We start from the raw sequence: 18319 nt of genomic DNA, 5'->3' as shown, positions 1-18319 counted from the left end.
GAACCTGGGAGGCGAGATGCAGTGAGCCGAGATCATGCCACTGCACTCCAGCCTGGGCGACACAGCCAGACTCCACCTTAAAAAAAAAAAAAAAAAAAAAAAAAATTGGCCGGGTGCAGTGGCTCACGCCTGTAATCCCAGCACTTTGGGAGGCCGAGGCGGGTGGATCACGAAGTCAGGAGATCAGGACCATCCTGGCTAACGTGATGAAACCCCGTCTCTACTAAAAAAATACAAAAAAAAAAAAATTGCCGGACGTGGTGGTGGGCGCCTGTAGTCCCAGCAACTCCGGAGGCTGAGGCAGGAGAATGGCGTGAACTCAGGAGGCGGAGCTTGCAGTGAGCCGAGATCGTGCCACTGCACTCCAGCCTGGGCTACAGAGCGAGATTCCGTCTCAAAAAAAAAAAAAAAAATTATCCATTCCAGTCTTCAGATTCGCAGTTTTCCCAAAATGGAGTCCCTATTGGACACAAATCAGGAATGGTGGTGCCACAGACTGGGGCCATCACTATCTTTGGCTAAAAAGTGACACTTCGTAAAATTGTCAGTTGATATGCCATGTAACAATAACGTTAAGTTTCTCTTTCCAAGTGTCACATTCTCAGCACTTGTTTGAAATCAGATAGCAAGTTCTTCCCTCCAGCCCTAACATCTCACAGGCCAGAGAGCCTAGGTCTAATTATTCATTCCCCAAACATCAGGCTTCAAAGAATCTCCAAGTCAGCAGGCTCTAGTGTGTGGAGGACATTGTCTGGAGTGAGGTACCCTAGGTAGAGCAGGTTACTAGAAACCGTAATCTGGAGTTTAATAGCAGTTTGGGCTGAGCTTCTTTCAATGAGGTGTAAAATAGACGGTAGGGATGCACACCAAAAACATTCCATAACACTAAAATAACCTTAGCCCTCATGTGGCCAGTGGATAAAAGAAATGAAACTAATGCCACATATGGTCAAGATTAGGTTTCTACCTTATGTAGAAAAAGTAGGGGCCAAAAGGTATAATCAACTTACTTGTCACCCTCACACTCAGGAAAGTGAGATTCTGAGAACAAAAACCTTCTCAATCTTATACAAGTGAGCTCCTCACATCCTCAGGATAAGGAAAAGACTGGAGCACTAAGTGGTCAATTCTAGGCTGGATGCAGTGGCTCAGGCCTGTAAGGGAGTCTGAGATAGGAGGATCATCTGAGGGCAGGAGTTTGTGATAAGCCTGGGTAACATAGCAAGAACCTGTCTGTACCAAAAAATAAAATAAAATAAACTTTTTTTTGAGACAGACTCTTGCTCTGTCACCCAGGCTGGAGTGCAGTGGCATGATCTTGGCTCACTGCAACCTCCGCCTCCCAGGTTCAAGCGATTCTCCTGCCTCAGCCTCCTGAGTAGCTGGGATTACAGGCACGCACCACCATGCCTGGCTAATTTTTGTATTTTTAGTAGAGACGGGGTTTCACCATGTTGGTCAGGCTGGTCTCGAACTCCTGACCTCGTGATCCGCCTGCCTTTGCCTCCCAAACGCTGTGATTACAGGTGTGAGCCACCGCACCTGGCCATAAAATAAACTTTTTAAAAAGTAGGCAGGCATGGTAGTTCACACCTGTAGTCCCAACTACTTGGGAGGCTGAGGTGAGAGAATCACTTGAGCCTGGGAGGTCTAGGCTACAGTGAGCTAGGATCATGCTACTGCACTCCAGCCTGGGCAACAGAGTGAAACCATCTCAGAAACAACAAAAAAAAAAAGTGGTCAGTTCTACAAAAGATAAAGAGGCATATGGAATAGAGGTATAACCAATACAGGGAAAAGTGAATGAAATGCAAAGACACTGCAGTTTGAACCTCATCTGACACTGGTTGTGTAGTCTTGAGCAACCCCAATCACATCTTTCCTCTTTTGTTCTGAGGATCTGATGTGGCTCCATCCCACTGTGTCCTTCTGAAGTCATGAATTAAATTTCAGTGCACAATAAGCAAGACACTCAAATTCTTTATCATCCCAGAGCCCAAAATCTCAGGAAGTGCTTCCACTTTGGAACTTTTTTTTTTTTTTTTTTTTTTTTTTTTTTTTTTAAGAGAGAGGGTCTCACTCTCTGACACATAGGCTAGAGTGCAGTGGCGTGATCCTAGCTCACTGCAGCTCCAAACACCTGGGCTCAAGCAATCCTTCCACCTCAGGCTCAGCATCCAGAATAGCTAGGACTATAGGCATGCACCACCATACCTGGCCTTTGTTTTTTCCTTTTTTTTCTTTTCTTTTTTTTTTTAAGAGACAAGGTCTTGCTATGTTCCACAGGATGCTCTCGAACGCCTGGCCTGAATCAATCATCCCACCTCAGACTCCTGAGTAGTTGGGATTATAGGTGCGAGCCACCATGCCTGGCGCACTTTAAGATTTGTAAGCTCCAAATGCCCTCCTGCTAGGCCAGCATTACTCTTCCATTCCCATTTACTATTTCATAGCTATTCCAGTTGACACAGGTATGTCTCTGCAGTTGCATGCATTTTCCTCCTCCTGCTGACCCTGACATCAATATAATTGAAAGCATTTTGTTAAATTGTGATAGGACTTTTAAATCTCTAATTGAAAAATACTGTTTTTTTATGGGATCTTCTGTTTAATAAAACCACATACCTTATCTTAGGGAAAGTTGCAGAATTCTTGCTCCTGGCAGACACTTCATGGATACACATACTCACCATGCCTCCTTCCTGCTGACAACTGGGGACCTAAGTCACAACCTGCAGACTGGCACACAGAAATGTCTGACTCTTCAGTTGAGTTTAAAAAATACTTATTGAGCACCTCCTAAGTAGCAGGCACTGTTGATACAAAGGTAAACAAATTTCACATTGTTCCTTCCCTAGCAAAGCTGACAAAAGGAAAGATGTGTGAACAAACTATTATAATGTAACATAATAAAATGATGAAAAAAGCAAGACAGAATAAAACATCCATGAGGTTAGAGACAGCTTTGAGATACTGCCTGAGCACATTCCTAAGTGAAAAATGGGAGTTCTGCAGGCAAGCAGAAGCAGGGAAGGGAATTGAGGCAACAGGAACAGTTTGTGCAAAAGTGCCAAAGTAGAGTCCAGAGGTGATATTCCAGAATCACAGGAATTTGAACTATGGAATAGAACATGCCAGGCAAGGAATGGCAGCTGGGGATGGCAATTCAGGCATGGGCCAGATGAGGGGCCTTACATGCCTCTTTAAAGGACTAGTACTTTATTCTGAAAACAATAAGTAGCCAGTTATGCTTACAAAGATCAAGAGGAAATGTGAAAATGGCGTAGTGGGGCAAGAAACCGGAAGACTGTAAGATACATTTCAAAATAGGAAGTCCAGGCACAGTGGCTCATGCCTATAATCCTGGCACTTTGGGTGGCTGAGGCAGGCACACTGCTTAAGCCCAGGAGTCCAAGGCCAGCCTGGGCAACATGGTGAACCCCATCTCTACAAAAAAAAATAGAAAAATTAGCCAAGCATAGTGGCACATGCCTGTAGTCCCAGCTACTTGGAAGGCTGAAATGGGAGGACCGCTTAAGCCTGGGAGGTAGGGTATGCAGTAAGCAGAGACCATGCCATTGCATTCCAGCCTGGACAACAGAGTGAGATCCTGTCTCAAAAAAAAAAAAAAAAAAAAAAAAAAGAATTAAAATTAAAGGAGTAGGGGACTGGACTACAATTGCAGTGGAGATGGCTTCCAGAGATAGGAGATAACTTCAACAGGACATAGTGGTTAAATGGATATGAAGATTGAGTAAGAGGGAAAATTGAGGGTGAGGGCAATGCCTAGGTTTGGGGCCACACTGGAGTGACTAGGCACATCATGGGTCAGCAACTGAGAGAAAATCAGAGCACATAAGTGCAAGTGTGAGAATATGTGGTCATGGTAGTGGAAGGACCAGTTATTTACCTTTGTTTCCCCAGAATGTGAAAACATGCCAGATTTTCTCAGCCTGAGAATTAAAAATTCAGGATCAAGTCTGTTCCATTTGAGAAAATTTTTCCCACAAGAACTTATACGTATCTTTTTTTTTTTTTTTTTTTTTTTTGAGAAAAAGTCTCACTCTGTCTCCCAGGCTGGAGTGCACAGGCACAATCTCGGCTGACTGCAGCCTCCACCTCCCAGGTTCAAGTGATTCTCCGTGCCTCAGCCTCCAAGATATCTTTAAAGTTTTCTTGTTTCTTTGTTAAGAAAACTCTCCCTATTCTCTCTAGTCTCCACTCATAATTCTCAAGATGGTGTACGAATATTGCTATAAATATTCATCAGGAAGTTCCAAGAAAGATTCTGTTGGGGAATGGTTGATATATTAACTCATGAAATAAATATTTACTGAACATGTATTATGTGCCAGTAATTAATTATACAGTGTTTTTATCTAGGAGGTATAAATAGTTTGTTTTTGGTAAAATAATATTTTCATGAACATATTTAGAAAGCTTTTACAGTATTTTACCCATAATGTATTAATTTCCTCAATTATGACTTCATTGGTGGTAGGTTTTAAGAACATAATCTTCATAGAAAAAAGATATATATTTATACCATATTCCCATTAATGGTAATTCATGGCCCAAACCTATCCCTAGAAGGCAATTGCTCTAGAAAAATCGATGAGTTCCAAATAACCAAGTATTCCAGAATCAACTTAATTTAGTGTTTTTAATAGCCATACTTTAAAAATGCTATAAGCTTCACAGCTTAGAAACTATTTTAAATACCAGTCAAAGGCTATCCTCAATCTTCTGGAGCTCAATTTCTGGGTAGCAGTTAAGAACATGAAAGGAATTTGGGAAATAAAGGGAAAACTATGTCATTTCTCTCAAAAGAATAAAATACTGTCACAGTCAGTGGCAAAATGTGCTATCCTGATTTTCAGGGATTTGAAAAAGATTGTTTTAGAAGTCTTTCCAAAATCATTCCATGACAAATGTCAACACTTTCTTAAGCGGCCCCAACGTCCAATCAACTGAAAATTCTATCTTCTTTCATTACTAATGCTTTCTCCTAAAGACCAACAAACTAAATATCACTTTGTTAGGATGCTGTTAGTCCTAGTGGGTCTCTCTCCTCTGGTCTCTGTATACCAAGAGCCTAGGCAAAGTTACAATAGACAGGTGTACACCTTAGCACAGGCAGGTTTATGTAGGTGACTTGCTCAGTTGCATGCAGGCTTCCTGTTCTGAGGCTTGTCACTTGAGCAGACCATTTCCTTCCTGGGTAACCATTATTCCTCTGAGATAGATACTGGGTCTTACTGGTTCTCTGAACAGGTATGACTGCCTTCCCATAAACCAACATCATGAATTCTAACTTGGTCTCCTGTTTCATTCTTAGCTCTGAGTCACCACAAAGCTTGGAAGAATGAGGAAAGACCTTCTTTACTGGCAGATCTATAGAGGTTAGCCCAGTTGTTGCTTTATATCTCCTTTTTTTTTAATGAATATGGATTTTTTTTTTTTTTTTTTTTTGGTTCTTATTTGTTTCCGTCTCCTCTTTATAGGACCACTTCCACAGGTTGGGAGCTTCCCCCATGGTAGCATGGTCAGGGCTGCCTCAAATCTGGAGGCTAGACTTAGCACTACATCAGAACTGTGCCACTTCACACTGACAGGCAGTGTTTAGGAAAAACATCTCAACCTGCCAGCCAACGAAAATGGGTGACAAGTCAGAAGATGGGGCAGGGTGTAGTAAAGTTAGCAGAAGTGCTAACTTAACAAATGCCCTCTCAAGCTTTAAGAGTCACATGGGGAGGCAGTGGCAATGTGTAGGCTTTATCTGAAAAGCAGGAATTTCTTTCTACCCTGTATTCCCAGATCCCCACCTCAAGTAGGCTCTGCATTCCCTAAGCTCTCACCTCCATTTCTGGAAACATTCCTCTCAGAGTACAGTAGCCAAGGCTCCTTCTTCCTTCCCTCCAGGAACTCTACCTGCCCCTCTACTCCCAGTCAGATTCATAGTCATCCTCACTAGAGAAACTGTCATAACCTAAATGCCCGCATTATTCACCACTGTGAAGTTTCTGATGTCTGAAAAGGACTGAACTATGTCTGAAGAACTTTCCACACTCGATGCACTCATAAGGCTTCTCACCAGTGTGAATTCTGTAATGTTCACTAAGGTGTGCATACTTGCGAAAAGTTTTCTCACACTCACTACATTTATAGAGCTTCTCACCAGTGTGAGTTCTATGATGTTCAGTAAGAGATGAGCTATGAGCAAAGGCTTTCCCACATTCTTTACATTTATAGGGCTTCTCTCCAGTATGAATTCTCATATGCTGAGTGAGGCAGGTGTTCTGATTAAAGCCCTTTCCACATTCATTGCATTTATAGGGTTTTTCTCCAGTGTGACTTCTCTGATGCCGAATAAGGCAAATGCTCTGAATGAAGGCTTTACCACATTCACTGCATTTGTATGGTCTCTCCCCCGTGTGTATTCTCTGATGTTTAGTGAGTGGGGTGCTCTGAGTAAATGCTTTGCCACATTCCTTACACTTATATGGTTTTTCTCCAGTATGAATTCGCTGGTGTTTAATAAGAGATGGGCTCTGACAAAACGCTTTGCCACATTCTTTACATTTATAGGGTTTCTCTCCAGTATGAATTCTCTGATGCTGAGAGAGGTTTGCCTTTGTTTGGAAAGTTTTCCCACATTCATCACATTTATGGGGTTTTTCCCCAGTGTGAATTCTCTGATGTTGTATAAGATTTGAGTGTTTTCGAAAAGAAGAGCCACATTCACTGCATACATAAGGCTTCTCACCAGTGTGAATTCTCTGATGATGAATAAGGTGTGTATTCTGATTGAATGCCTTCCCACATCTATTACATTTATAAGGTTTCTCTCCAGTGTGAATTCTCTGGTGTTCAGTGAGATGTGAGTGATTGCGGAAGGAATTCCCACATTCATTACATTTATAAGGTTTCTCTCCAGTGTGAACTCTTTGATGCTGAGTAAGAAATGATCGACATCGAAATGTTTTCCCACACTGCTCACATCCATATGGTTTCACTCCAGTGTGAATTCTTTGATGTTCAACAAGGAATGAACTACGACTAAAGGCTTTCCCACATTCCTCACATGCATAGGGTCTCTCTCCAGTATGAGTTCTCTGGTGTTGGGTAAGGGATGAGCCCTGAGTAAAGGTTTTTCCACATTCATTACATTTCCAAGATTTCTTCTGTGTGAAGAGAGTTGGACATTTACTTTGGTCTGAAAAATCATTGGTGTGTACATTACTTGTTTCCCGCTGATGCAGACTCTCTTCTGTAGAAACCCTGAGACGTGTAACAAGGCTTGAGGTCAAAAGCAAGCTTTTCTCAAAATTATAGTTTTGACTACTAATTTCAGGGGGTGCTTCTTTGTGGATGAAAGTTATTCCCCCAAAACCTCCTTCCTGGAAAAGGCATGATTCAGCAATCTCCCTAGGAGAGTTTTCCTTCACGCCCTCACATGCATATTTTTTTTCAAATGTAGAATCTTGGTATTCATCCTCTTGGAATCTCTTTGCTACTATCCCTGATGAGTCAGTTTTACAGACATCCTGCTCTGGGGCAGGCTTGTTCTTGTTTACCCAGCCTGAAAGAAAAGAGCAGAATGAATATCTCCTATACAGGGCAGAGTGAAGGCCCCTGACCTTAACTTTTGGCAGGCCTCAGTAATGGCCTATGATGAAGGGCCAGTAACAACAAATGTGGCAAGTAACTTAAGAGTTGCAACTGGTAGAAGAGATATGTATCAGGGAAATATGATTACCATTAATGAGGAAATCCCATGGAAGGGGTAGCTACAGACACCCAAGGAGCAAGAGAATGAGACAATGGAGATAAATGAAAAACAACAACCAACACATAGGCTACGATTAGGGCAAGACAGGAAACATGAATGCTTTGTATCCAGAGTGGAGACTGGGAGAATGTAAACAGGAAAATGCTAGAAATGAGAATAAAATTACTACTGGGAAAAAGTTGGCTCCAGATATGTTCACCCACCCCTGCCCCCAACATCCCCATAAGAGACAGTTATTTTATCTCCTGAGCCTCACCCAGCTTATCTTCTATAATTTCCAAAGGCTTCCTGTTGGCTGGCTATTTCTCCCACCGCTTGTCCCTTGCTCACTCACCTGGAGAAGTCTCTCTTCTAATCTCTCTCTCTTCAGTTCCTTGCATATTCAACATCCACAGACTGTCTCTTCACTTTGATTGGAAAACAATTCAGGCTTGAAAAACTGGGAGCCCTGCTCATGGGGAAAAAAGATGCAGGGAGAGAGGGAATATTACTGTCCCAGTAAACAGAACAAAGAGCTGTTGCCTAGTAACACTATCTAATAACACACACAATAACTCTTAGGATAACAATGTGGAAGCATCCGCAAAAATCAGCATTGGCTTGTAGCCTCCCAGGTTCACACCCCATTTGTTAGCTGTCCAAAAAGTGATAACATCAGACTAACATACTATCAAACATTTAAGCACTTGATAAATAAATCAGAATGTTATTCATTAACTTTTTATAATGATAAAGATTAAATGAATAGGTATATTCACATCAATTAGTACACTCTGTCCATCATACAATAATCTGTATGAAAAGCCAGTCAATATAGTTAAAAGTTATATAGCAAAATGTCCTCATAGCAAGGCTTGTGTATTAAGTCTGATTTACCTACTTCTACCAAATGCCAAGAGGCTGAGATAGTGTCAGGGAATGCTATCTACTTGATACAAACTAGAGACACACTGATTGTCCTTTCTTCAAGATGTCATATCAATTAAACAGTTTTTCTTCAGGTATAGCTCAGTGTCAGAGGACAGGCTGCAGTTAAAAAGAAACAAAAATAAATTTAATTGTGAAATAAGTTTTGACTTACAAAAAAGTTGCAAAAATACCAGTTTCTGTAAATGCTTATTTTTAAAAATGTCATTATCAAAACTATTCATTCAAAAATATCTCTCCATTTAACCTTGAAGTGAGAAGCAGAACTGGCAGCATTATTCAAGGAAAAAGGGAAGATCCAGAGATGATTTTTACCAGAGTCAAGAACTTGGAAGACATGAAAAAATAAAATAAGTCTGCTCAAGTACATAATAAGCTTGGTCTTGTGGACTTCTCAGTGAAGTCTGTGCTTTTGCATTGAACTTTAAAGTTTTAAGAAGATACTTGGCTGGAAGCAGTGGCTTAGGCCTGTAATCCCAGCACTTTGGGAGGCCAAGGCAGGTGGATCACCTGAGGTTAGGAGTTTGAGACCAGCCTAGCCAACATGGCGAAACCCTGTCTCCATAAGAATATAAAAATTAGCTGGGCATGATGGCAGGTGCCTGTAATCCCAGCTACTCAGGAGAATGAGGTGGGAGAATCACTTGAACCCAGGAGGCAGAGGCTACAGCGAGCCAAGATTACATGATTGCACTCCAGCTTGGGAGACAGAGCGAGACTCCAGCTCAAAAAAAAAAGAAGATCCTATCTGGGTTTTCCTGATTCTCATTCACAGGAAGAACATAAAGGGACCTGTAAGCTACTATACAATCCTACAGAGACTCAGGGACTCATGCAAGCAGACTGGGATTTGGGTGACTAATCAGTGCTAGACACTGGAAAAAGAAGCCAGACACCCTATCCGGCTCCAACTTGTGTCATAGCTGGATAAAGACATTAAATGAATCATTTCAAATACGGGAGTTACAAAACTGCAAGTATGGGGTGCTACAGAATGTAGAGCAGAGGGGACCTGATATAGTCTGGGTCCCCTTTAGACATGTGAAAGGGAAAAGTAGGCCAGGCACGGTGGCTCACGTCTGGAATCCCAACACTTTGGGAGGCTGAGGCAGGCGGATCATGAGGTCAGGAGATCGAGACCATCCTGGCTAACATGGTGAAACCCCGTCTCTACTAAAAATACAAAAAATTAACTGGGCGTGGTGGCACATGCCTGTAGTCCCAGCTGCTTGGGAGTCTGAGGCAGGAGAATCACTTGAACCCGGGAGGCAGAGGTTGCAGTGAGGCAAGATCGCGCCACTGCACTCCAGCCTGGGCGACAGAGCGAGACTCCATCTCAAAAAAAAAAAAAAAACAACAAAAAGGCCGGGCGCGGTGGCTCACGCCTGTAATCCCAGCACTTTGGGAGGCCGAGATGGGTGGATCATGAGGTCAGGAGATCAAGACCATCCTGACTAACACGGTGAAACCCCGTCTCTACTAAAAATACAAAAAATCAGCTGGGTGCGGTGGGGGGCCCCTGTAGTCCCAGCTACACGGGAGGCTGAGGCAGGAGAATGGCGTGAACCCGGGAGGTGGAGTTTGCAGTGAGCCGAGATTATGCCACTGCATTCCAGCCTGGGTGACAGAGCTAGACTCCGTCTCAAAAAAAAAAAAAAAAAAAAGAAAAAGAAAGGAAAAAGTAGAGAGACAAAATGAACATACAAAAGGAATCAAGCTCAGTACTTTGGAAGAATAAAGGAGACATAGTAATGCCCAAGTATTAAACACCAGAAATGAGACATAAAGCCTAAGGGCAAGCCAGTTCAAACAGAACCCTAAAAAACATTCTAAGGACTTTACCCTGAAGTGAAGAGAAAGCCATAATAAGGATTTGAAAAAGTTTGATAAAATACATGACATGATTAGATCTGCTGTTTTATGGAAACATATTCCTCTGTCTACAGCAACAGACAATGTGTGTAGTGGTGGGGAGTGGGAGGGTAAGGTGAAGGCTTGAAGATCCCTTGTAAGGCTATTTCAGTAGTCCAGTATGGGGACTGGATTAAAAGAAAGAATCAACCAGAATGAATGAATATTGGTGGGAGGGGTGAGAGAAGGAGATGTCAAGGATAATTAGCCAGTTTTGGGTGATGACAGTGACCTTTAGTGACAGTGGGTACACTGGTCTGGAAAGCAATAAGGTATCTTTAGTTTCAAATATCTACATAGAAGGTAGAACAGGGGATACATAGCTGAAAGAGAGACAGGTGTGGCCTGAAGAGTTTTAGACATAAAAAAAGTAATTGAAATCACAGGAGTAACAGATAAAATCTTTAAAGCAATGTGGCTAGGAAAACTCCAACAGTGAGTCTAAACACTTAAAAGATCTCTAATCCCAGCAAGGTGAGGTAGCTCACACTTGTAATCCTACCACTTTAGGAGGCCAAAGTGGGAGGATCACTTTAGGCTAGAAGTTTGAGACCAGCCTAGGCAACAGAGAAAACTCCATCTCTACAAAAAACAAAAATTAGTTGGGTGTAGTGGTATGCACCTATAGTCACAGCTAAGGTGGAGGATCACTTGAGCCCAGGAGTTCGAGGCTGCAGTGAGCTATTAATACGATTGCATTGGCCGGGCACGGTGGCTCACGCCTGTAATCCCAGCACTTTGGGAGGCTGAGGCAGGTGGGTCACCTGAGGTCGGAAGTTTGAGACCAGCCTGACCAATATGGAGAAACCCCGTCTCTACTAAAAATACAAAATTAGCCAGGCATGGTGGCGCATGCCTGTAATCCCAGCTACTCGGGAGGGCAACAAGAGTGAAACTCTGTCTCAAAAAAAAAAAAAAATGATTGCATCACTTCACTCCAGCCTGGGCAACAAAACAACATCCTGTCTCAAAAATAAATTAATTAAATAAAATATCTCTAATCCGCTAAGAGATGTAAATAAAAATAATTTAATATATGATAAAGGCAGCATTTCTAATCACAAAAAGATAGATAATTACTAAATCAAGTTGGCACCATTGCTAACTACCTGGAAAAAAAAGTGTGATTACTATATTGCGCCACACACCAAAATAAACCAAAACCAATTAAAGGGTTAAATATGAAAAATAAAACCACAAAATAAAATATGACCAAAAATTTGTTCTAGGGTTAGCACTTTCAAGCATGATGCAAAATGGATAGGACAAAAATCGATAAATCTGACCACATAAAAACAATACCCTGTATATCCAAAATACAAAGAAATGAAGATAAACAAGCTTTAAAAAAAGTATTTTTCAGTTATATAGCAAGGGATAGACAGACCTAATAAAGACTTCTTACAAATGAGTAAGAAAAAAAGGTGAACTGAGAAAAAAACGGAAAATACAAAAAATACACCAAGAATTACAAAGGCCAATAAACATATCAAAACAATGCTCCATCTTTGTGGTAAACAAGGAAATGGAAACTGAAAGAATGAAGAATCAATTTTTACATCAAAGTGGAAAATCTATTTTTAATGCTACATTCAAGACTCACAAAGGTGCAGGGAAACAGTTTCTCACACACCAGTGCAAACGTAAGTTGGTACCATCTTTCTAGAGTGAATCTGGCAATATAGATCAGGTGTGAAAGTTGTAGCTTAGTTACAGTTAGGATGCTGTGGTCAACATTTTGTGGATACAGGAATTCAGAACAGAATGCTCATTTTGTATATACACCATCTGTAGTGTACCTCAGAGTCATCAGTATGCCATAAAAAATGACTATATTCTGCCAGGCCCAGTGGCTCACACCTGTAATCCCAGCACTCTGGGAGGCCAAGGGCGGGTGGATCACCTGAGGTCAGGAGTTTGAGATCAGCCTGCCCAACATGGCGAAATCACGTCCCTACTAAAAAATACAAAAAATTAGCCAGGCGCACTGGCAGGCGCCTGTAATCTCAGCTACTCAGGAGGCTGAGGTAGGAGAATTGCTTGAACCCGGGGGCAGAGACTATAGTGAGCCAAGATCACGCCACTGCACTCTAGCTCGGGCGACAAGAGCAAACCTCCATCTCAAAAAAAAAAAAAAAGACTATATTCTTTGACCTAGTAATTCTACTAGAACTTTCTCAGAAAGAAGTAACTTTCCAGAGAGAAGAGAAACAGAATTCTTCTGTTACTTGTAAAAATATCCCCTGAAATGTACACGGAAATAAAGTTTGTCTATTTCCTTGAGGATTGGCAAATTATGATACTTCTACTTGGTGAAAATTATTTAGACATAAAGATAATTAAAAATGAAAATATATGATTATTGGGAAAAAATACTTAATGCCATATGTTAAAAATACACTGTACAGTAAGATTTCAAGTATTAATATAATGTAAAATATATGTTTGTTAAAATATACATGTGACGTGCTTGCGTCCAGCTACTCAGGAGGCTGAGGTAGAAGGATCACTTGAACCTGGGAGGTAGAGATTGCAATGAGCTGTGATAGCACCATTGCACTCCAACCTGGGTGACAGAGTGAGACCCCTCTCAAAAATTAAAACTTAAAAATACATCTGAATAAGATCAAGAAGGAAAAATAATCATCACTGTGGTAAAATAATGAATTGTGAATACTTTTCCCAAAAGTCCTCTATTATCTATATTTTGCTCTACTTTTGCTTAAAAAAAAAAAAAAAAAACTAACAAATCTATAAGAATGTATATCAAATTATTTATTGTGATCATTTCTGAAGAATAAAATTATGGTAAACTTTTGCCTTAAAGTCTATGTTTTTGTAATGTTTGAAAATTTTCCCATAGGAATAACTAACTTCTGTAATCAAAGAAAAAGTGGGCCGGGCGCGGTGGCTCAAGCCTGTAATCCCAGCACTTTGGGAGGCCGAGATGGGCGGATCACGAGGTCAGGAGATCGAGACCATCCTGGCTAACACGGTGAAACCCCGTCTCTACTAAAAATACAAAAAAACTAGCCGGGCGAGGTGGCGGGTGCCTGTAGTCCCAGCTACTGCGGAGGCTGAGGCAGGAGAATGGCGTAAGCGTAAACCCGGGAGGCGGAGCTTGCAGTGAGCTGAGATCCGGCCACTGCACTCTAGCTGGGGCGACAGAGCAAGACTCCGTCTTAAAAAAAAAAAAAAAAAAAAAAAAAAAGAAAAAGTGAAAAAGCATAATCAGAGATGGCACAGAGATTTATGTACAAAGATCACACTATTACTACAATTGTTAAACAGGCAAATAAACATTGACAGACTACCAAAGATAGATTATGAAAGTATCAAAAATCATAATTTCAAAGAATATTCATGAGAAAATATAATTTGTTAAAACAGGAAGATACAAAACACTAAAACAAAAACAAGAAATATGCACACATATACTTGGACTAAGCACTCAATACATAGAAACTATTGTTAATAAACAGATAAAACACACACATTTAAGAAAGACATAAAGAAAACCTACACACTTATCTCTAGATCGGTTAATGGGTTACTTTAGTCCTTTATACTCTTCTATATATTTTACTTCTCCTTCAATAAACATATATTACTTTTATAGTTAGAAAAAGTTACTTTTTAAAAACCCAGAAACAAAAACAAAAACAAAAGGCTATGGTATTGGCCTCCCATTCACAAGATGATAGTAGATTGGATTGGGAGTCAGGAAAGTTTGCTCTGTCAATAGCCTATGTGAGTGGGCCTACATGACAGGCTATTTATCTGAAAAGGGTAACAACTTAGACAATATTTATGGGTCATTCCAGCACTGATAATCCGTGAATCCTTGATGAGTTAATTCACATAAAGCATTCAAAAAGATATCTACTCGATGGCAGGCACTCAACAGGGGTTAGATGCTATTATGGTTAATACTAAAACCTACAGAGAAAGAAAGACATCTTGGTGATGACCGCATCCTTCCAATCATGGATCATCTGAGCTGTCAGCAGTTTGTCAATGTCAAGGGTCAGCAAACATTTTCTGTAACAGGCCAGAAAGCAAATTTTTTTAGGTTTAATGGGTTAAATGGGATATATAGTCTGTGCCTCAACTATTCAACTTTGCCTTTGTAGTTTGAAAACAGAAATAGACAATATGTAAATTTGCCTGTGTTTTAATAAAACAGTTTTACAAAAAAAAAAAAAAAAGTGGCAGACCAAATTTGGTCCATATTTGCTGACTCCTAGGTCTATGAGTTGCCCAGAAAGTAATGTACGGGTGCTTCTACAAATGCCTATTGTGGAATAATCTGGCTGTTACTGATTCTAAGATGTTAAAAAGATCCCTCTGCAGATCTGGGGAAAGATGAGTATTATGGTGAAAGATAAAAGGAAACAGGCTCTTAATAGCCCTATCCTGCTAACCTAATAGAGAGCGGGCTTCCTCCCTCTACCTTGTAAAGTTTTGCCCAGATGCCACCTCCTTACCCCTCAATAATTAGCTAAAGGAATCTAGGCGAGCTAGATGAAGTTTTTCAAGAATTTTAAACAATCCCTCCAATGAGATCACATTGAAATGTACTCCTCTCTGAAGCCCTTCTTGGTAGGCATGTTGGCACCAAACAGTGCATTCAACCAAGCTGGGGCAGTACACTTTATCTCTTATGCAGCCTTGGGTCACTTAGTAATGTGATCTGGGACAAGCTTTCTATTCTCTTTGTACCTCAGTTTCCTCACTTAAAAACTACACATAAGCCTGGCGCAGTGTTTCACGCCTGTGATCCCAGCACTTTGGGAGGCCAAGGGAGGCGGATCACCTGAGGTCAGGAGTTCGCGACCAGCCTGACCAACATGGTGAAACCCCGTCTCTACTAAAAATACAAAATTAGCTAGGTGTGGTGGCACAGGCCTGTAATCCCAGCTACTCGAGGGGCTGAGGCAGGAGAATCGCTTGAACCCGGGAGGCAGAGGTTGTGGTGAGCCGAGATCGCGCTGTTGCACTCCAGCCTGGGCAACAAGAGTGAAACTCCGTCTCAAAAAAAAAACAAACAAACAAAAAACCACAAAAACCCTACACATAATACGCTGTAGTGAAGATTAAATCAATTAGCACAAATGCTTCAAATAGTGCCTGGTATACAGTAAGCGCTAAATAAATGTAGTTTAAAATATTACCACCAAAATCTGCTTATGCACTTATCATCCTACACAAGACTGGAAGCATCTTTACATTTGGCAGTCTCCGGCGTCACTCTTTTGTAGCCTCGCCCCTAAATTCGGTGTAATGTTTGGCATGTAATAGATAGTAACCCTTCATTGGGAGGCATTAAGGTTTGTATACATGCTATCACATACAACTGTCAACTGGGCTTTGTGAAGAAGCAAGGAACAGACTTCTACACAGTACTTTAGAGATTTCTGTACCCTACAGAATTGTAACTCGGGTCTCAAGACTCCAAACGAGCGCGCTTTACACTATGTGCCGTCTCCTATAAAAACAGGAGCTACAGGATCGGCCGGGGAAAGAAACTGGAATCGGAACCGAGAACTGTGATCCCCAGGATCTCGTTTCCTGACATGGGTCCTAGGTCTTGAACATCCATCCATCCTTCACTCACTCATTCATTCATTCATTCCGCCATTTTCCTAGGCATCTCCTCTGTGCTGGGCACTGTGCTGGGCCTTGGGGTCTGCAGTGCTGAGGCTGCAGGTTGGGCGGGCCGAGCCGCCAGGAGTGTCCCAGGTCCGGGCTGCACGCGTAGGCAGCACGCGTAGGCAGCAACTCGGATAGGATCGAGGTCGGGGCTGACGTCCCAAATAACCCTCCAGCCCGCCGCCCCAGCCGTGGCTCGCCGGGGTCCCTCTTTTCCCTTCCCTGGGTCCCAACCCGCTCACTGTGAGATCCAGGGACTCCCCGCGGAGCGGCGCGGGCGCTCCCGGAGGTTCACTGGAGCCAGGACACCTGCCTTAACTTCTGAAGCCGGAAGAGTGGTGGCGCGGCCGGTAGTGCGTCAGCAGCGGGCTCGCGCATCCATTCTCTGAGTCTCTTTTTTTTTCTTTGTACAAATATACATGGTTTTTTAATTTTTTCCCTTTTTTCTTTTTTCTTTTTTTTTGCACTGAGTTTCAGCAGAGATTAAACATTTTATATAAATGACTCTTAAAGCTTTACACCTTGGGACCAGTGTACCTTCTCGTGCAGAATACATTTAGATATAAAAAGACGTTATTAATACATTGCACAGTTTTCAAAATTTAAACACAAAACCGAACGCTGCTCTGCGGCAGCCGCCGCCGGTTGCTGCTACATGAACGGTCCCAGCCGAGGCCCAGCGCCCTTCCAACGTCCGCTGCCGCGGCAGGTTCCCTCGGGGCTCTTTGGGCTCTAAATTCGCTCACCGCAGCCTCTTGCGCGGGGTCTGCTCCACCAAACCCACTCCAGGGGCAGCGCTGGGAGAGGGACACGGCGCGGGGACATCGCCCGACGACTTCTCAGGCGCTGATCTCTTGCGCTTGGCAAAGAAATCGGAGATCAGAGGCCCGGACAGCTTCTTGATCGCCGCGCCGTTGGCGCTGGCGGCCGCGGTGCCGGCCGCGGGACGTCCCGAAATCCCCGAGTGCAGCTGGTCAGCGAGAGGCTCCTGGCGGCGCTGCCCCTGGTTCGCGCCCTGCTCCGCGCTCTCTTGAGGCGCCGCGTCCTGGGCCGGGGCCGGGGCCCCATTCTCTGATTCGCTAGGAAGCGGGATGAACATCTCTATGGGACCCTAGAAGAAGGCGTTCCCTCCAAGCCCAGCCTGTAACTCCAGCCTTGTTTTCCGTCAAGCCTAGTCGCTTTACTGATATCCCATTGACAACTCTCTTGCCCTGAAACACAGTGGCTACTTCAACCCTCAGGAAAATTGTATAGGGAGACGTTGGGATGGAAAGGATGCTAGGTAGGAGCCGGAATGGGCCATCTCAACAAGAAACTAGTATATTCTATCTGCTTAAAATAGTCTCTATTAAGAACCTTGAGTGATGCGCTGTTATGTTAGAATAAAGGACAAACTCCCAACCTAGGCCCACACAAACTGACCTCAATATCAACGTCTCTTATTTGCCTACCATATACATTCTGCTCTAACGTTACTGAATTCCCATTGGCTCCCTGAAATCCCTTGCCTGTTCCTGACTCTAGATCTTTTCCCCAGGATTTTCCCTTTGGAATACTCTCCCTTCCCTCTATCTGCTCTCCCTAACCTCAGCTATCCAATTTATCCTGGTTCTTCAAATCCCAATGCCAATTCTCACTTGACCACCTAGACGATTGCCCTTATGGGTCTTTACAGTCGCATATCACTATTAGTTATTCTAGCTCTAGCTAGCCTTCTATTCAGTGCCCCACTAAATGCATACACTTGTACTTCTTTCATAGATATTGTTAGGAAGATACACACAAGTAGCATCCCACCCAAGGACAACTGTGAAAGACCCAATCAGTTCATCTTTATACAACTCTACTCAGCTATATGGAGCTATTACTTACCATTATATCTCAGTGTTTAGCTCAATGATTGGCAGAGAAGGTATTCAGTAAATATTTGTTGAAATCATTAATCAGAAACAGGTGAAATTTAGATTGTTTGCATTTTTGATAAACTGAAAAATGAGGATGCCATAGATTAAATCCAGAAAGCAAGCTCTCTGCACA

At 42.4% G+C, this 18319-nt stretch overlaps 1 protein-coding gene and 1 pseudogene across 3 annotated transcripts; both read right to left on the bottom strand.

The window, feature by feature from the left end:
• Positions 1–4636: 4636 nt before the first annotated feature.
• On the bottom strand, positions 4637–16622 carry ZNF502 (zinc finger protein 502). Of its 2 annotated transcripts, none has more exons than XM_010374371.2 (4): positions 16525–16622; positions 14574–14671; positions 8127–8240; positions 4637–7582 (listed from the first exon to the last, which is right to left on the bottom strand). In XM_010374371.2, exons 3-4 carry the CDS (start codon positions 8179–8181, stop codon positions 6003–6005), a joined length of 1635 nt encoding a protein of 544 aa, XP_010372673.2. In that variant the 5' UTR covers positions 8182–8240; positions 14574–14671; positions 16525–16622; the 3' UTR covers positions 4637–6002. The 2 variants fall into 2 exon arrangements, with proteins under 2 accessions (XP_010372673.2, XP_030791746.1); XM_030935886.1 differs by having other exon boundaries at positions 16517–16587.
• A 100-nt stretch (positions 16623–16722) lies between these two features.
• Positions 16723–17381, bottom strand: LOC104670999 (annotated as a pseudogene). Its single transcript, XR_749227.2, has one exon. The product of XR_749227.2 is annotated as a cyclin-dependent kinase inhibitor 1C pseudogene (transcript).
• Between the last annotated feature and the right edge of the window lie 938 nt (positions 17382–18319).

This window comes from Rhinopithecus roxellana, chromosome 1 (assembly GCF_007565055.1).
Source record: "Rhinopithecus roxellana isolate Shanxi Qingling chromosome 1, ASM756505v1, whole genome shotgun sequence".
In the NCBI taxonomy this organism is placed as follows: domain Eukaryota; kingdom Metazoa; phylum Chordata; class Mammalia; order Primates; family Cercopithecidae; genus Rhinopithecus; species Rhinopithecus roxellana.
This window is presented reverse-complemented; position numbering and strand designations above follow the sequence as displayed.